This window comes from Oncorhynchus gorbuscha, linkage group LG11 (genome assembly GCF_021184085.1).
Source record: "Oncorhynchus gorbuscha isolate QuinsamMale2020 ecotype Even-year linkage group LG11, OgorEven_v1.0, whole genome shotgun sequence".
Lineage (NCBI taxonomy): Eukaryota > Metazoa > Chordata > Actinopteri > Salmoniformes > Salmonidae > Oncorhynchus > Oncorhynchus gorbuscha.
The window spans coordinates 7,560,518-7,580,360 of NC_060183.1; the positions used below are offsets into that span (position 1 = coordinate 7,560,518).

The 19,843-nt window shown below is 41.0% G+C and overlaps 1 protein-coding gene across 2 annotated transcripts in view; it reads left to right on the forward strand.

Annotated features, from left to right (window-relative positions):
• The window catches only part of LOC124048064 (equilibrative nucleoside transporter 1-like), a 28,946-nt gene that overhangs the window by 4,515 nt on the left and 4,588 nt on the right, over positions 1-19,843 (forward strand). For both annotated transcript variants that reach the window (XM_046368464.1, XM_046368465.1), the window contains exons 2-6: positions 3,089-3,173; positions 6,306-6,460; positions 8,991-9,088; positions 15,270-15,339; positions 15,562-15,641. In XM_046368464.1, the coding sequence (XP_046224420.1) occupies positions 9,062-9,088; positions 15,270-15,339; positions 15,562-15,641 (177 nt within the window). In that variant the 5' untranslated portion in view covers positions 3,089-3,173; positions 6,306-6,460; positions 8,991-9,061. The remainder of the gene's footprint in view (positions 1-3,088; positions 3,174-6,305; positions 6,461-8,990; positions 9,089-15,269; positions 15,340-15,561; positions 15,642-19,843) is intronic.

The following is a 19,843-nucleotide window of genomic DNA, read 5'->3' on the forward strand; positions in this document are numbered from 1 at the left end:
TCATTCTTTAAAAGTAACTTACTCACCATCTTAGATAAGCATGCTCCGTTCAAAAAATGCAGAACTAAGAACAGATATAGCCCTTCGTTCACTCCAGACCTGACTGCCCTCGACCAGCACAAAAACATCCTGTGGCGGACTGCAATAGCATCAAATTGTCCCCACGATATGCAACTGCTCAGGGAAGTCAGGAACCAATACAAGCAGTCAGTCAGGAAAGCAAAGGCCAGCTTTTTCAAGCAGAAATTTGCATCCTGTAGCTCCAACTCCAAAAAGTTCTGGGACACTGTGAAGTCCATGGAGAACAAGAGCACCTCCTCCAAGCTGCCCACTGTACTGAGGCTAGGAAACACTGTCACCACCGATAAATCCATGATAATCGAAAACTTCAACAAGCATTTCTCAACGGCTGGCCATGCCTTCTACCTGGCTACTCCAACCTCGGCCAACAGCTCCGCCCCCTCCCCCACAGCTACTCGCCAAAGCCTCCCCAGCTTCTCCTTTACCCAAATCCAGATAACAGATGTTCTGAAAGAGCTGCAAAACCTGGACCCATACAAATCAGCTGGGCTTGACAATCTGGACCCTCTATTCCTGAAACTATCTGCCGCCATTGTCGCAACCCCTATTACAAGCCTGTTCAAACTCTCTTTCGTATCATCTGAGATCCCCAAGGATTGGTCAGCTTCTGCGGTCATCCCCCTCTTCAAAAGGGAGACACCTTGGATCCAAACTGTTACAGACCTATATCCATCCTGCCCTGCCTATCTAAGGTCTTCGAAAGCCACGTTAACAAACAGATCACTGACCATCTCGAATCCCACGGTACCTTTTCCGCTGTGCAATCTGGTTTCCGAGCTGGTCACGGGTGCACCTCAGCCACGCTCAAGGTACTAAACGATATCATAACCTCCATCGATAAAAGACAGTACTGTGCAGCCGTCTTCATCGACCTGGCCAAGGCTTTCGACTCTGTCAATCACCATATTCTTATCGGCAGACTCAGTAGCCTCGGTTTTTCTAATGACTGCCTTACCTGGTTCACCAACTACTTTGCAGACAGAGTTCAGTGTGTCAAATCGGAGGGCATGTTGTCCGGTCCTCTGGCAGTCTCTATGGGGGTGCCACAGGGTTCAATTCTCGGGCCGACTCTTTTCTTTGTATATATCAATGATGTTGCTCTTGCTGCGGGCGATTCCCTGATCCACCTGTACGCAGACGACACCATTCTGTATACTTCTGGCCCTTCCTTGGACACTGTGCTATCTAACCTCCAAACGAGCTTAAATGCCATACAACACTCCTTTCGTGGCCTCCAACTGCTCTTAAACGCTAGTAAAAACCAAATGCATGCTTTTCAACCATTCGCTGCCTGCACCCGCACGCCCGACTAGCATCACCACCCTGGATGGTTCCGACCTAGAATATGTGGACATCTACAAGTACCTAGGTGTCTGGCTAGACTGTAAACTCTCCTTCCAGACTCATATCAAACATCTCCAATCTAAAATCAAATCTAGAGTCGGCTTTCTATTTCGCAACAAAGCCTCCTTCACTCACGCCGCCAAATTTATCCTCGTAAAACTGACCATCCTACCGATCCTCGACTTCGGCGATGTCATCTACAAAATAGCTTCCAACACTCTACTCAGCAAACTGGATGCAGTTTATCACAGTGCCATCCGTTTTGTTACTAAAGCACCTTATACCACCCACCACTGCGACCTGTATGCTCTAGTCAGCTGGCCCTCGCTACATATTCGTCGCCAGACCCACTGGCTCCAGGTCATCTACAAGTCCATGCTAGGTAAAGCTCCGCCTTATCTCAGTTCACTGGTCACGATGGCAACTCCCACCCGTAGCACGCGCTCCAGCAGGTGTATCTCACTGATCATCCCTAAAGCCAACACCTCATTTGGCCGCCTTTCCTTCCAGTTCTCTGCTGCCTGTGACTGGAACGAATTGCAAAAATCGCTGAAGTTGGAGACTTTTATCTCCCTCACCAACTTTAAACATCTGCTATCTGAGCAGCTAACTGATCGCTGCAGCTGTACATAGTCCATCGGTAAATAGCCCACCCAATTTACCTACCTCGTCCCCATACTGTTTATATTTATTTACTTTTCTGCTCTTTTGCACACCAATATTTCTACCTGTACATGACCATCTGATCATTTATCACTCCAGTGTTAATCTGCTAAATTGTAATTATTCGCCTACCTCCTCATGCCTTTTGCACACAATGTATATAGACTCTTTTTTTTCTACTATGTTATTGACTTGTTAATTGTTTACTCCATGTGTAACTCTGTGTTGTCTGCTCACACTGCTATGCTTTATCTTGGCCAGGTCACAGTTGTAAATGAGAACTTGTTCTCAACTAGCCTACCTGGTTAAAATAAAGGTGAAATAAATGTTTAAAAAAAATATATGTATATATTAAGTAGAGGTCCCCTGGAAAAAGTAAAGTTAGTCAAAACGCACCAATTTGTCAAACTGTCTGCGTTTACTATCGACAGTTTAGGCTACCCAATTATCGTGGGCCGCGAGTTTAAACAAAGGTGGGCTACAGATTCCTGCCCAATGTTTTTGATTTTTAAAAGTATTATAATAATAAATGCCATTTAGCAGATGCTTTTATCCAAAGCGACTTACAGTCATGTGTGCATACATTCTACGTATGGGTGGTCCCGGGGATCGAACCCACTACCCTGGCGTTACAAGCGCCATGCTCTACCAACTGAGCTACACAGGACCACCTATTTACCAATCAGATAATAGGGAAAATGATCAGAATTGCATTGCCTGTGTAAACTCAGCCATAGTGAAGGATGCTTAGAAATGTATCCATAACGACCACAAGAGGGCAATAATATTAGATAACCAGAATGAATAGTAACCTACAGATAGATTGTAGTGGTAGAATTGTAAATCCGGTGTTATTCCCCTAAACCCCTCTAGGTCATTGTTTTTTTCTGAAGTTGTTGAATTCAGCCAAAAATTTGAGTTTGTTTTGTTGTAATTCTTTCGACATGACTGAAGGGCAAAAGACATGAGATGTGTTTCAATCCATCCCATTTCTTTTCAGGTTTGCCGCAGAGCTGTGGGGAAAAAAGGTGATTGACAATCCATCACTGAAAACAAACTATGGATGTCCACAAGCCTGAAGACAAGTGAGTTAGCAGCCTAGTTATGTGTCCTTTCTTTTTATGGTGACATCTTTTAACTGTTTTAGATACCGTATCTAGTTTTTGTGAAACTCTGGCCTGTCCCTCTTTTTATGGTTACTGGCAAATGGTATTGTAACGCGAACCAAATGGTAATGTACCCGATAGGTTAGCCTTTGGATTGGAAGTGTGTCACGAGCTCCTCCAAGGGAGATACCTCTTTAGGGACTGTGGTGAAAGTGCTCACCATTAGGTCAGCCGGGCGTCCGGGATCGCCCCCTAGTGGTCACATCTTGCCCTATAGAAAATGTTGAAATTTGCTGCTACGTTTAATTTAACTAGACAAGTCGGTTGAAGAACAAATTCTTAATTGCAACGACGGCCTACCCCAGCCCCCAGCCAATTGTGCACCACCCTATGGGACTCCCACTATAGTCCGTGGATACAGTGCCTTAGACCGCTGCACCACTCGGGAGGCTACTTTAAACCCAAATTTAGTATCATATCTGTCAAGTAATTACCATTTCACATTGTAATGTCTTTGTGGGCCTACATACTACGTAAATAAATATGTTATTTATTGTCAAATTAACTAAACAAATAAAATAAAGTATTGGAATTTGCTTAATTTAATCCCAAATGTAGTATCATATGTGTCAAGTAATTAGCATTTCACAAGTAATTAGCATTTCAAACAAATTAAAGTAATTTCTTTGTAATCCCAAATGGCCTACATACTTTCTTTGTGGGCCTACGTAAATAAATATGTTATTTATTGTCAAATTAACTAAACAAATAAAATAAAGTATTGGAATTTGCTTAATTTAATCCCAAATGTAGTATCATATGTGTCAAGTAATTAGCATTTCACCTTGTAATTTCTTTGTGGGCCTACATACTACGTAAATAAATATGTTATTTATTGTCAAATTAACTAAACAAATAAAATAAAGTATTGGAATTTGCTTAATTTAATCCCAAATGTAGTATCATGTGTCAAGTAATTAGCATTTCACCTTGTAATTTCTTTGTGGGCCTACATACTACGTAAATAAATATGGTATAAATTGTCATATTAACTACACAAATAAACCCGGGTAACAGTTGCTTCCTGTCCTCCTGTCATCCATCAGAAACTATGGCGTGTGGCTGATCTTTTTCATGCTGGGTTTAGGAACTCTCCTGCCATGGAGCTTCTTCATGACAGCCACCATGGTAGAGCCACAACATTAGTTCTCATCCTTTCAGACCGAACAATGAATGAATACATACCGGAAATACAATGCCTGAGCTTTTAGTGAGACGTCTGTATTCAGTCTGTATTCATTTCCAAATATGTTTCAAGTGTTACTTTACAGATTGTCTGGATATTATCTCGTGATAATTCACAGGCAGCAGGGTGGCCTAGTGGTTAGAGCGTTGGACTAGTAACCGCAAGGTTGCAAGTTCAAACCCCCGAGCTGACAAGGTACAAATCTGTCGTTCTGCCCCTGAACAGGCAGTTAATCCACTGTTCCTAGACCAGTCAACCCACTGTTCTGAGACCAGTTAACCCACTGTTCCGAGACCAGTTAACCCACTGTTCCTAGACCAGTCAACCCACTGTTCCTAGACCAGTTAACCCACTGTTCCTAGACCAGTTAAATCACTGTTCCTAGACCAGTTAAATCACTGTTCCTAGACTGTCATTGAAAATAAGAATCTCTTCTTAACTGGTAAATAAAAGTAAGATAAAAATACCCTCTTATCATTGGAATAATTCATTTGAGCAGCATTTTTTCAAGTAATTACATAATATTTGATACATTATTGTATTGCATCCACTTCCAATGGATATCACCTACCTGGGTGGTGCATGACAGCCATGTTGCTGTAGAACAGCCATGTTACTGTAGAACAGCCATGTTACTGTAGAACAGCCATATTACTGTAGAACGGCCGTGTTACTGTAGAACGGCCGTGTTACTGTAGAACGGCCGTGTTACTGTAGAACGGCCGTGTTACTGTAGAACAGCCATGTTACTGTAGAACAGCCATGTTACTGTAGAACAGCCATGTTGCTGTAGAACAGCCATGTTACTGTAGAACAGCCATATTACTGTAGAACGGCCATGTTACTGTAGAACGGCCATGTTACTGTTAGAACAACCATGTTACTGTAGAACAGCCATGTTACTGTAGAACAGCCATGTTACTGTAGAACAGCCATGTTGCTGTAGAACAGCCATGTTGCTGTAGAACAGCCATGTTACTGTAGAACAGCCATGTTACTGTAGAACAGCCATATTACTGTAGAACAGCCATGTTACTGTAGAACAGCCATATTACTGTAGAATGGCCATGTTACTGTAGAACGGCCATGTTACTGTAGAACGGCCATGTTACTGTAGAACGGCCGTGTTACTGTAGAACGGCCGTGTTACTGTAGAACAGCCATGTTACTGTAGAACAGCCATGTTGCTGTAGAACAGCCATGTTACTGTAGAACAGCCATGTTACTGTAGAACAGCCATATTACTGTAGAAAGGCCATGTTACTGTAGAACGGCCATGTTACTGTAGAACGGCCATGTTACTGTAGAACAACCATGTTACTGTAGAACAGCCATGTTACTGTAGAACAGCCATGTTGCTGTAGAACAGCCATGTTACTGTAGAACAGCCATGTTACTGTAGAACAGCCATATTACTGTAGAACAGCCATGTTACTGTAGAACAGCCATTTTGCTGTAGAACAGCCATATTGCTGTAGAACAGCCATGTTACTGTAGAACAGCCATGTTGCTGTAGAACAGCCATGTTACTGTAGAACAGCCATGTTACTGTAGAACAGCCATGTTACTGTAGAACAGCCATGTTGCTGTAGAACAGCCATATTACTGTAGAACAGCCATGTTACTGTAGAACAGCCATGTTGCCGTAGAACAGCCATATTACTGTAGAACAGCCATGTTACTGTAGAACAACCATATTACTGTAGAACAGCCATGTTACTGTACAACAGCCATATTACTGTAGAACAGCCATGTTGCTGTAGAACAGCCATGTTACTGTAGAACAGCCATGTTGCTGTAGAACGTTCGCCACACATTAGCATTGAACTAAAACTAAAGTCTTCTGTCCTCTTGTCTCTCTACAGTATTTTACCAGCCGTCTCAGAGACCCCACCCAAATATCAACCGACAAACCCTACGACCGTAGTCCTACGGAGGCCAGTTACAATAACGTATCGACACTTTGTGCCATGGTGCCTTTACTGATCTTCACCTGTCTCAACTCAGTCCTGCATCACAGGTTCGTTTAGCCCACCATCCCCCCCCCCCCCCCCGGGGCTCCCCACACTATCTTGACTTTCCTAATGCGTTATAAAGCACTACTCCAAAAGATAAATCTTCATTTTTTTTGGGGGGGGGGGGGGGGCGAGCTAATATGATAATAAATGTCCCATGTTTTTTTGGGGGGGGCGAGCTAATATGATAATAAATGTTCATGTTTTTTTTGGGGGGGGGGGGGGGGGCTAATATGATAATAAATGTTCATGTTTTTTGGGGGGGTGATCTAATATGATAATAAATGTTCATGTTTTTTTGGGGGGGGGGGCTAATATGATAATAAATGTTCATGTTTTTTTGGGGGGGGGTGATCTAATATGATAATAAATGTTCATGTTTTTTTGGGGTAAATTCAATAGATTGGACATGATTTTGAAAGGCACACACCTGTCTATATAAGGTCCCACAGTTGACAGTTCATGTCAGAGCAAAAGCCAAGCCATGATGTCGAAGGAATTGTTCGTAGAGCTCCGATACAGGATTGTGTTGAGGCACAGATCTGGGGAAGGGTACCAAAAATGTAAGATCCCTAAGAACACAATAGGCCTCCATCATTCTTAAATGGAATAAGTTTGGAACCACCAAGACTCTTCCTAGAGCTGTCACCCTGGCCATACTGAGCAATCAGGGGAGAAGGGCCTTGGTCAGGGAGGTGACCAAGAACCCGATGGTCACTCTGACAGAGCTCCAGAGTTCCTCTGTGGAGATGGGAGAACCTTCCAGAAGGACAACAATCTCTGCTACACTCCAGTAATCAGGCTGTTATGGTAGAGTGGCCAGATGGAAGCCACTCCTCAGTAAAAGGCACATAACAGCCCACTTGAAGTTTACCAAAAGGCATCTAAAGACTCTCAGACCATGAGAAACAAGATTCTCTGGCCTGATGAAACCAAGATTGAACTCTTTGGCCTGGAGAAAACTTAGCACCATCCCTATGGTGAATCATGGTGGTGGCAGCATCCCTACGGTGAAGCATGGTGATGGCAGCATCCAGGACTACCTGACATGATGGCTCCTTGCTGTCCCCAGTCCACCTGACTGTGCTGCTGCTCCAGTTTCAACTGTTCTGCCTTATTATTATTTGACCATGCTGGTCATTTATGAACATTTGAACATCTTGGTCATTTTCTGTTATAATCTCTACCCGGCACAGCCAGAAGAGGACTGGCCACCCCACATAGCCCGGTTCCTCTCTAGGTTTCTTCCTAGGTTTTGGCCTTTCTAGGGAGTTTTTCCTAGCCACCGTGCTTTTACACCTGCATTGTTTGCTGTTTGGGGTTTTAGGCTGGGTTTCTGTACAGCACTTTGAGATATCAGCTGATGTACGAAGGGCTATATAAATAAATTTGATTTGATTTGATTTGATTTGATCCCTACGGTGAATCATGGTGGTGGCAGCATCCCTACGGTGAATCATGGTGGTGGCAGCATCCCTACGGTGAAGCATGGTGGTGGCAGCATCCCTATGGTGAAGCATGGTGGTGGCAGCATCATTGCTGTGGGATTGTTTTTCAGCGGCAGGGACTGGGAGACTAGTCAGGATCGAGGGAAAGATGAAGGGAGCAAAGTACCTGTCGGGCACGTTCGCTGCCTTCTCCATGATCTGTGCTATCGCAAGTACGTCTGAGACATGATACACCTTTTTATCTCACGATTGACACATCTACAGATATATGTCATCATAAAAAAAATACCTGTTACTACATTTTTTACTACTAAAATAATTAAGTTCACCTCCACAAAGGGCAGTTGAGGCCAAGAGATTAGTAGTATTGAAATGAATTCATAGACTCCTTTGGGATATGTACACGTTACCATGTTTTTGATATGGCTGTACAAGTGATGTCTCTCCCTCCCACTCTCTCTATCAATCCCACTCCCTCTCTCTCCCCCCCCTCTCTCCTCTCTCTCTCCCTCCCACACTCTCTCCTCTCTCTCTCCCTCCCACTCTCTCTCAATCCCACTCCCTCTCTCTCCCCCTCTCTCCTCTCTCTCTCCCTCCCACTCTCTCTCTCCCCCTCCCTCTCTCCCTCTCGCTCTCCCTCCCACTCTCTCCCCCCCCCTCTCTCCCTCCCACTCTCTCTCTCCCCCCTCTCGCTCTCCCTCCCACTCTCTCTCCTCTCTCCCTCTCTCTCTCTCCCCCCTCTCCCTCTCTCTCTCCCCCTCCCATCTCCCATCTCCTCCCTCCCTCTCTTCTCCCTATCTCCCTCCCTCTCTCTCTCCGTCCCACCCTCTCTCTCTCCCCCCACTCTCTCTCCTCTCTCTCTCCCCCACTCTCTCTCCTCTCTCTCTCCCTCCCACTCTCTCTCCCTCTCTCTCCCCTCCTCTCCCTCCCACTCTCCCCCTCCCTCTCTCCCTCTCGCTCTCCCTCCCACTCTCCCTCCCACTCTCTCTCCTCTCCCCCCCTCTCCCATCTCCCTCCCTCTCTCTCTCGCTCTCGCTCTCCCTCTCTCTCTCCGTCCCACCCTCTCTCTCTCTCACACACACCCCAGGTGGCTCAGCACTAAATGATGTTGCTTTTGGATACTTCCTCACAGCCTGTGTAGTGATCACATTGGCCATAATGTCCTATGCGATCCTCCCTAAACTGGTAATAAACTCTGGATTTGAAATGTTATTATTACATATATTTGACTGAAAAAATGGGGTTAGGAGACGCTACTCGATGATAATACAACCAATACTTCATAATACAACTGTAACGGCATTCAGAGGTGGAGGAAGGATCGGACCAAAGTGCAGCGTGGTAAGCGTTCACGATGATTTATTCAAAACGAACTGAACACTGAAATACAAAAACAATAAACGATGTGAACAAAACGAAAACCGAAACAGAACCGTGTGGCGACAAACACTCACACGGAAAACAAACACCCACGAACCAACACAGAACCGTGTGGCCCAAACACTCACACGGAAAACAAACACCCACGAACCAACACAGAACCGTGTGGTGACAAACACTCACACGGAAAACAAACGCCCACGAACCAACACAGAACCGTGTGGCGACAAACACTCACACGGAAAACAAACGCCCACGAACCAACACAGAACCGTGTGGCGACAAACACTCACACGGAAAACAAACGCCCACGAACCAACACAGAACCGTGTGGCGACAAACACTCACACGGAAAACAAACGCCCACGAACCAACACAGAACCGTGTGGCCCAAACACTCACACGGAAAACAAACACCCACGAACCAACACAGAACCGTGTGGCCCAAACACTCACACGGAAAACAAACACCCACGAACCAACACAGAACCGTGTGGCGACAAACACTCACACGGAAAACAAACACCCACGAACCAACACAGAACCGTGTGGCGACAAACACTCACACGGAAAACAAACACCCACGAACCAACACAGAACCATGTGGCGACAAACACTCACACGGAAAACAAACACCCACGAACCAACACAGAACCGTGTGGCGACAAACACTCACACGGAAAACAAACACCCACGAACCAACACAGAACCGTGTGGCGACAAACACTCACACGGAAAACAAACACCCACGAACCAACACAGAACCGTGTGGCGACAAACACTCACACGGAAAACAAACACCCACGAACCAACACAGAACCGTGTGGCGACAAACACTCACACGGAAAACAAACACCCACGAACCAACACAGAACCGTGTGGCCCAAACACTCACACGGAAAACAAACACCCACGAACCAACACAGAACCGTGTGGCGACAAACACTCACACGGAAAACAAACACCCACAAACCAACACAGAACCGTGTGGCCCAAACACTCACACGGAAAACAAACACCCACGAACCAACACAGAACCGTGTGGCCCAAACACTCACACGGAAAACGAACACCCACGAACCAACACAGAACCGTGTGGCGACAAACACTCACACGGAAAACAAACACCCACGAACCAACACAGAATCGTGTGGCCCAAACACTCACACGGAAAACAAACACCCACGAACCAACACAGAACCGTGTGGCGACAAACACTCACACGGAAAACAAACGCCCACGAACCAACACAGAACCGTGTGGCGACAAACACTCACACGGAAAACAAACACCCACGAACCAACACAGAACCGTGTGGCGACAAACACTCACACGGAAAACAAACACCCACGAACCAACACAGAACCGTGTGGCCCAAACACTCACACGGAAAACAAACACCCACGAACCAACACAGAACCGTGTGGCCCAAACACTCACACGGAAAACAAACACCCACGAACCAACACAGAACCGTGTGGCCCAAACACTCACACGGAAAACAAACACCCACGAACCAACACAGAACCGTGTGGCCCAAACACTCACACGGAAAACAAACACCCACGAACCAACACAGAACCGTGTGGCCCAAACACTCACACGGAAAACAAACACCCACGAACCAACACAGAACCGTGTGGCCCAAACACTCACACGGAAAACAAACACCCACGAACCAACACAGAACCGTGTGGCCCAAACACTCACACGGAAAACAAACACCCACGAACCAACACAGAACCGTGTGGCCCAAACACTCACACGGAAAACAAACACCCACGAACCAACACAGAACCGTGTGGCGACAAACACTCACACGGAAAACAAACACCCACGAACCAACACAGAACCGTGTGGCCCAAACACTCACACGGAAAACAAACACCCACGAACCAACACAGAACCGTGTGGCCCAAACACTCACACGGAAAACAAACACCCACGAACCAACACAGAACCGTGTGGCGACAAACACTCACACGGAAAACAAACACCCACGAACCAACACAGAACCGTGTGGCCCAAACACTCACACGGAAAACAAACACCCACGAACCAACACAGAACCGTGTGGCCCAAACACTCACACGGAAAACAAACACCCACGAACCAACACAGAACCGTGTGGCGACAAACACTCACAAACACCCACAAACCAAAAGTAAAACCCAGGCTCCCTAAGTATGATTCTCAATCAGGGACAACGATTGACAGCTGCCTCTGATTGAGAACCATACTAGGCCGAACTCAAAACCCCAAAATAGATAAACACACATAGACTGCCCACCCAACTCACGCCCTGACCAACCTAAACAAAGACAAAACAAAGGAACTAAGGTCAGAACGTGACAACAACTAATACTTCATAATACAACTAATACTTCATAATACAACTAATACTTCATAATACAACTAATACTTCATAATACAACTAATACTTCATAATACAACTAATACAACCAATACAACTAATACTTCATAATACAACTAATACAACCAATACTTCATAATACAACCAATACTTCATAATACAACTAATACTTCATAATACAACTAATACTTCATAATACAACTAATACTTCATAATACAACTAATACTTCATAATACAACTAATACAACCAATACTTCATAATACAACCAATACTTCATAATACAACTAATACTTCATAATACAACTAATACAACCAATACTTCATAATACAACCAATACTTCATAATACAACTAATACTTCATAATACAACCAATACTTCATAATACAACTAATACAACCAATACTTCATAATACAACCAATACTTCATAATACAACTAATACAACTAATACTTCATAATACAACCAATACTTCATAATACAACTAATACTTCATAATACAACCAATACTTCATAATACAACTAATACAACCAATACTTCATAATACAACTAATACAACCAATACTTCATAATACAACCAATACTTCATAATACAACTAATACAACCAATACTTCATAATACAACCAATACTTCATAATACAACTAATACTTCATAATACAACTAATACTTCATAATACAACTAATACTTCATAATACAACTAATACTTCATAATACAACCAATACTTCATAATACAACTAATACTTCATAATACAACTAATACTTCATAATACAACTAATACAACTAATACTTCATAATACAACCAATACTTCATAATACAACTAATACTTCATAATACAACCAATACTTAATAATACAACTAATACTTCATAATACAACTAATACAATTAATACAACTAATACAACTAATACTTCATAATACAACCAATACTTCATAATACAACCAATACTTCATAATACAACTAATACAACTAATACTTCATAATACAACTAATACTTCATAATACAACCAATACAATTAATACAACTAATACAACTAATACAATTAATACAACCAATACTTCATAATACAACCAATACTTCATAATACAACTAATACAATTAATACAACTAATACAACTAATACAATTAATACAACCAATACTTCATAATACAACCAATACTTCATAATACAACTAATACTTCATAATACAACCAATACTTCATAATACAACTAATACAACCAATACTTCATAATACAACTAATACAACCAATACTTCATAATACAACCAATACTTCATAATACAACTAATACAACCAATACTTCATAATACAACCAATACTTCATAATACAACTAATACTTCATAATACAACTAATACTTCATAATACAACTAATACTTCATAATACAACTAATACTTCATAATACAACCAATACTTCATAATACAACTAATACTTCATAATACAACTAATACTTCATAATACAACTAATACTTCATAATACAACTAATACAACTAATACTTCATAATACAACCAATACTTCATAATACAACTAATACTTCATAATACAACCAATACTTCATAATACAACTAATACAATTAATACAACTAATACAACTAATACAATTAATACAACCAATACTTCATAATACAACCAATACTTCATAATACAACTAATACAACCAATACTTCATAATACAACCAATACTTCATAATACAACTAATACTTCATAATACAACTAATACTTCATAATACAACTAATACTTCATAATACAACTAATACTTCATAATACAACTAATACAACTAATACTTCATAATACAACTAATACTTCATAATACAACTAATACAACCAATACTTCATAATACAACCAATACTTCATAATACAACTAATACAACCAATACTTCATAATACAACCAATACTTCATAATACAACTAATACTTCATAATACAACTAATACTTCATAATACAACTAATACTTCATAATACAACTAATACTTCATAATACAACTAATACTTCATAATACAACCAATACTTCATAATACAACTAATACTTCATAATACAACTAATACTTCATAATACAACTAATACAACTAATACTTCATAATACAACCAATACTTCATAATACAACTAATACTTCATAATACAACCAATACTTCATAATACAACTAATACAATTAATACAACTAATACAACTAATACAATTAATACAACCAATACTTCATAATACAACCAATACTTCATAATACAACTAATACAACCAATACTTCATAATACAACCAATACTTCATAATACAACTAATACTTCATAATACAACTAATACTTCATAATACAACTAATACTTCATAATACAACTAATACTTGTGGTCCTTCTGTAGCTCAGTTGGTAGAGCATACAACTAATACGATCCCGGGACCACCCATACATAGAATGTATGCACACATGACTGTAAGTCGCTTTGGATAAAAGCGTCTGCTAAATAGCATATATAAATAGCATATATAAATAGCATATATATATATATATAGCATATATAATACTTCATAATACAACTAATACAACTAATACTTCATAATACAACTAATACAACTAATACTTCATAATACAACCAATACTTCATAATACAACCAATACTTCATAATACAACTAATACTTCATAATACAACTAATACAATTAATACAACTAATACAACCAATACTTCATAATACAACCAATACTTCATAATACAACTAATACTTCATAATACAACTAATACAATTAATACAACTAATACAACCAATACTTCATAATACAACTAATACTTCATAATACAACCAATACTTCATAATACAACTAATACAACGAATACTTCATAATACAACCAATACTTCATAATACAACTAATACTTCATAATACAACTAACACTTCATAATACAACTAATACAATTAATACAACTAATACTAATACTTCATAATACAACTAATACTTCATAATACAACTAATACTTCATAATACAACTAATACTTCATAATACAACTAATACAACGAATACTTCATAATACAACCAATACTTCATAATACAACTAATACTTCATAATACAACTAACACTTCATAATACAACTAATACAATTAATACAACTAATACTTCATAATACAACCAATACTTCATAATACAACTAATACAACGAATACTTCATAATACAACTAATACTTCATAATACAACCAATACTTCATAATACAACTAATACAACCAATACAACTAACACTTCATAATACAACTAATACAACCAATACTTCATAATACAACTAATACAACCAATACAACTAACACTTCATAATACAACTAATACAACCAATACAACTAATACTTCATAATACAACTAATACAACTAATACAACTAACACTTCATAATACAACTAATACTTCATAATACAACCAATACTTCATAATACAACTAATACTTCATAATCAACTAATACTTCCTCCCCTTTTCATTCATCACATAATAATTTACCAGTGTGTAAATGTCAAATATATGTAATACTTCCATTCCAGTTCATCTCTCCTGTTTTGTTAATTAACATCCCAGTGTGAGATAATTGATTGTAATTTCGTGTTCTGAACCTTACTTTAGGAGTTCTATCGATATTACAGCAAGAGACAACGTGGAAACAGGCTTAGTGACGAGGTGAACAGGCTGGACGGTAAAATGACATTTATGTTTGGTCACATATGTAAAAATAAGAGAAAGATAGTTGTCACGTTTTATGTATAGATAAGTAAATCCAAGCCATGCATAAACTTGGACACTTGTTGAATATATTTTTATTTTAAGGATCATGAAAGCAATGTATTGGATAGGAACGAGGCTATCCAATACATTGCTTTCATGAACATTAAAATAGCCTCGTTCCTTCTCCCTCCAGAAAATGCTGCAGCGACTACACCAGTTCTCAAACAAGGAGAAGAGGAACAAACCGTGTCCATGCTGACCATCTTCAAGAAGGTATGGCATAATTATGTTTAGATTGAGGCCGGAATTCAAACCATGGCTCGCTTTAGAGTAGGACACTAGACAGCCCACACAATGAGGCTTTTAATTAAAGACATTTCCTCAGATGTTCACGGAGATCGCATTCATGGTAAACTCTGCGCATGTTGGCTCAACTGTAAATTTAAAAAGTTTGTTGTAGCACGAATTAAATCCCGACCTAAAACAATTCAGGGGATGAATTGAAATTCTATTGATGAACTGAAAATCGTTACTGTGCTTTAAAAGCAAATACAAAACATTACATTACGTCATTTTAAGAGGCACATTTGCAGACACTTCTCGCTAATCGATAAAAAATTACACGTTAATTTAGCTAATTTAGCATGTTGAATGAACCAGTCACTGTCATAGCATATTACGAGTGAGTATTTCAACAAAAACAACAAAATAAATTCAATTAACTTTCTGAATTGGAAAAACAATGAAAACCCAATACGCGTTTTATATACTGTAGGTATTTAATGGATTATAAACCCACTATAGCAATAAATACTTTTTAAATACTCGTTTTTACATGGCTTTAGAAAGTAGATCCCCGAACTAAAGATTCACCCTCAATCACACTTTTGATATTCTTCCCTATACCTACCCTATACCTACCCTATACCTATACCTACCCTATACCTACCCTATACCTACCCTATACCCTATACCTACCCTATACCTACCCTATACCTACCCTATACCTACCCTATACCTACCCTATACCTACCCTATACCCTATACCTACCCTATACCTACCCTATACCTACCCTATACCCTATACCTACCCTATACCTACCCTATACCCTATACCTACCCTATACCTACCCTATACCTACCCTATACCCCCTATACCTACCCTATACCTACCCTATACCTACCCTATACCCTATACCTACCCTATACCTACCCTATACCTACCCTATACCTACCCTATACCTACCCTATACCTACCCTATACCTACCCTATACCCTATACCTACCCTATACCTACCCTATACCTACCCTATACCTGCCTATACTATACCTACCCTATACCTACCCTATACCTATACCTATACCTATACCTATACCTATACCCCTATACCTGCCCTATACCCTATACCTATACCCTATACCTACCCTATACCTATACCTACCCTATACCTACCCTATACCTACCCTATACCTACCCTATACCTACCCTATACCTACCCTATACCTACCCTATACCTACCCTATACCTACCCTATACCTACCCTATACCCTATACCTACCCTATACCTACCCTATACCTACCCTATACCTACCCTATACCTATACCTACCCTATACCCCTATACCTACCCTATACCTACCCTATACCTACCCTATACCTATGCCTGCCTATACCTACCCTATACCTACCCTATACCCTATACCTACCCTATACCTGCCCTATACCTACCCTATACCTACCCTATACCTGCCTATACCTGCCCTATACCTACCCTATACCTACCCTATACCTACCCTATACCTACCCTATACCTACCCTATACCTACCTATACCCTATACCTACCCTATACCTACCCTATACCTACCCTATACCTGCCCTATACCTGCCCTATACCTACCCCCTATACCTACCCTATACCTACCCTATACCTGCCCTATACCCTATACCTACCCTATACCTGCCCTATACCTGCCCTATACCTGCCTATACCTACCCTATACCTACCCTATACCTACCCTATACCCTATACCTGCCCTATACCTGCCCTATACCTGCCTATACCTATACCTGCCCTATACCTACCCTATACCTGCCCTATACCTGCCCTATACCTGCCCTATACCTACCCTATACCTGCCCTATACCTGCCTACCCTATACCTGCCCTATACCTGCCCTATACCTACCCTATACCTACCCTATACCTGCCCTATACCTACCCTATACCTACCCTATACCTACCCTATACCCTATACCTGCCTATACCTACCCTATACCTACCCTATACCTGCCTATACCTGCCTATACCTACCCTATACCTGCCTATACCTACCCTATACCTACCTGCCCTATACCTACCCTATACCTACCCTATACCTACCTATACCTACCCTATACCTACCCTATACCTACCCTATACCTACCCTATACCTACCCTATACCTACCTATACCCTATACCTACCCTATACCTACCCTATACCTACCCTATACCTACCCTATACCTACCCTATACCCTATACCTACCCTATACCTACCCTATACCTACCCTATACCTACCCTATACCTACCCTATACCTACCCTATACCTACCCTATACCTACCCTATACCCTATACCTACCCTATACCTACCCTATACCCTATACCTACCCTATACCTACCCTATACCTACCCTATACCTACCCTATACCCTATACCTACCCTATACCTACCCTATACCTACCCTATACCTACGCTATACCTACCCTATACCTACCCTATACCTACCCTATACCTACCCTATACCCTACCCTATACCTACCCTATACCTACCCTATACCTACCCTATACCTACCCTATACCTACCCTATACCTACCCTATACCTACCCTATACCTACCCTAAACCTACCCTATACCTACCCTATACCTACCCTAAACCTACCCTATACCTACCCTATACCTACCCTATACCTACCCTATACCTACCCTATACCTACCCTATACCTACCCTAAACCTACCCTATACCTACCCTATACCTACCCTATACCTACCCTATACCTACCCTATACCTACCCTATACCTACCCTATACCTTCCCTATACCTACCCTATACCTACCCTATACCTACCCTATACCTACCCTATACCTTCCCTATACCTACCCTATACCTACCCTATACCTACCCTATACCTACCCTATACCTACCCTATACCTACCCTATACCTACCCTATACCTACCCTCATACTGCTCTCTATCCTGGGTTGAATGAATCTCTCGTGGACAAACGGACGTAACATACTGTATGAAATCGTTGCGTCTGTCAACAGACTAGGGAAGCGACAATTTAAAGCGTCTGCACGCTTCCCAGGAGAAATAGTTCGGACGAGTACGTGCCTATATTATGAAGACATTTTTGTTCATTGAGAAATACAAGGAACTTTGTTCCGGTGCACGGATTTTTCATTGCTGATTATTTGGACAAATCACGATTTCGCAGGTGGTCGCATCTTTATAATTTCGGAAATGGAGCGGAAATTGGTTAAGAATTTCTGTTTAGAGAGGTGGAGACTTTGCTAGTCTAAAACAGGCTCAGTTTCCTTTTAGGGGGATGGAAACTTCCTCTGTGGTGGACTCAGTTAGTATAACGTAGAGCCATACAGTTGAAGTCGGTAGTTTACACATACTTAGGTTGGAGTCATTAAAACTCGTTTTTCAACAACTCCACAAACTTCTTGTTAACAAACTATAGTTTTGGCAAGTCGGTTAGGACATCTACTTGGTGCATGACACAAGTCATTTTCCAACAATTGTTTACAGACAGATTATTTCACTTATAATTCACTGTATCACAATTCCAGTGGGTCAGAAGTTTACATACACTATATTGACTGTGGTTTTTAAACAGCTTGGAAAATTTTATACAATTATGTCATAGCTTTAGAAACTTCTGATAGGCTAATTGACATATTTTGAGTCAATTGGAGGTGTACATGTGGATGTATTTCAAGGTCTACCTTCAAGCTCAGTGCTTCCTTGCTTGACATCATGGGAAAATCAAAATAAATCAGCCAAGAACCTCAGAAAAAAAATTATAGACCTCCACAAGTCTGGTTCATCCTTGGGAGCAATTTCCAATCACCTGAAGGTACCACATTCATCTGTACAAACGATAGTACACAAACATAAACACCATGGGACCACGCAGCCATCATACCACTCAGTTAGGAGATGCGTTCTGTCTCCTAGAGATGAACATACTTTGGTGCGAAAAGAGCAAATCAATCCCAGAACAACAGCAAAGGACCTTGTGAAGAGGCTGGAGGAAACAGGTACAAAATTATCTATATCCACAGTAAAATGAGTCCTATATCGACATAACCTGAAGGGCTGCTCAGCAAGGAAGAAGCCACTGCTCCACAACCGCCATAAAAAAAGAAGCCAGACTTCAGTTTGCAACTGCACATGGGGACAAAGGTCGTACATTTTGGAGAAATG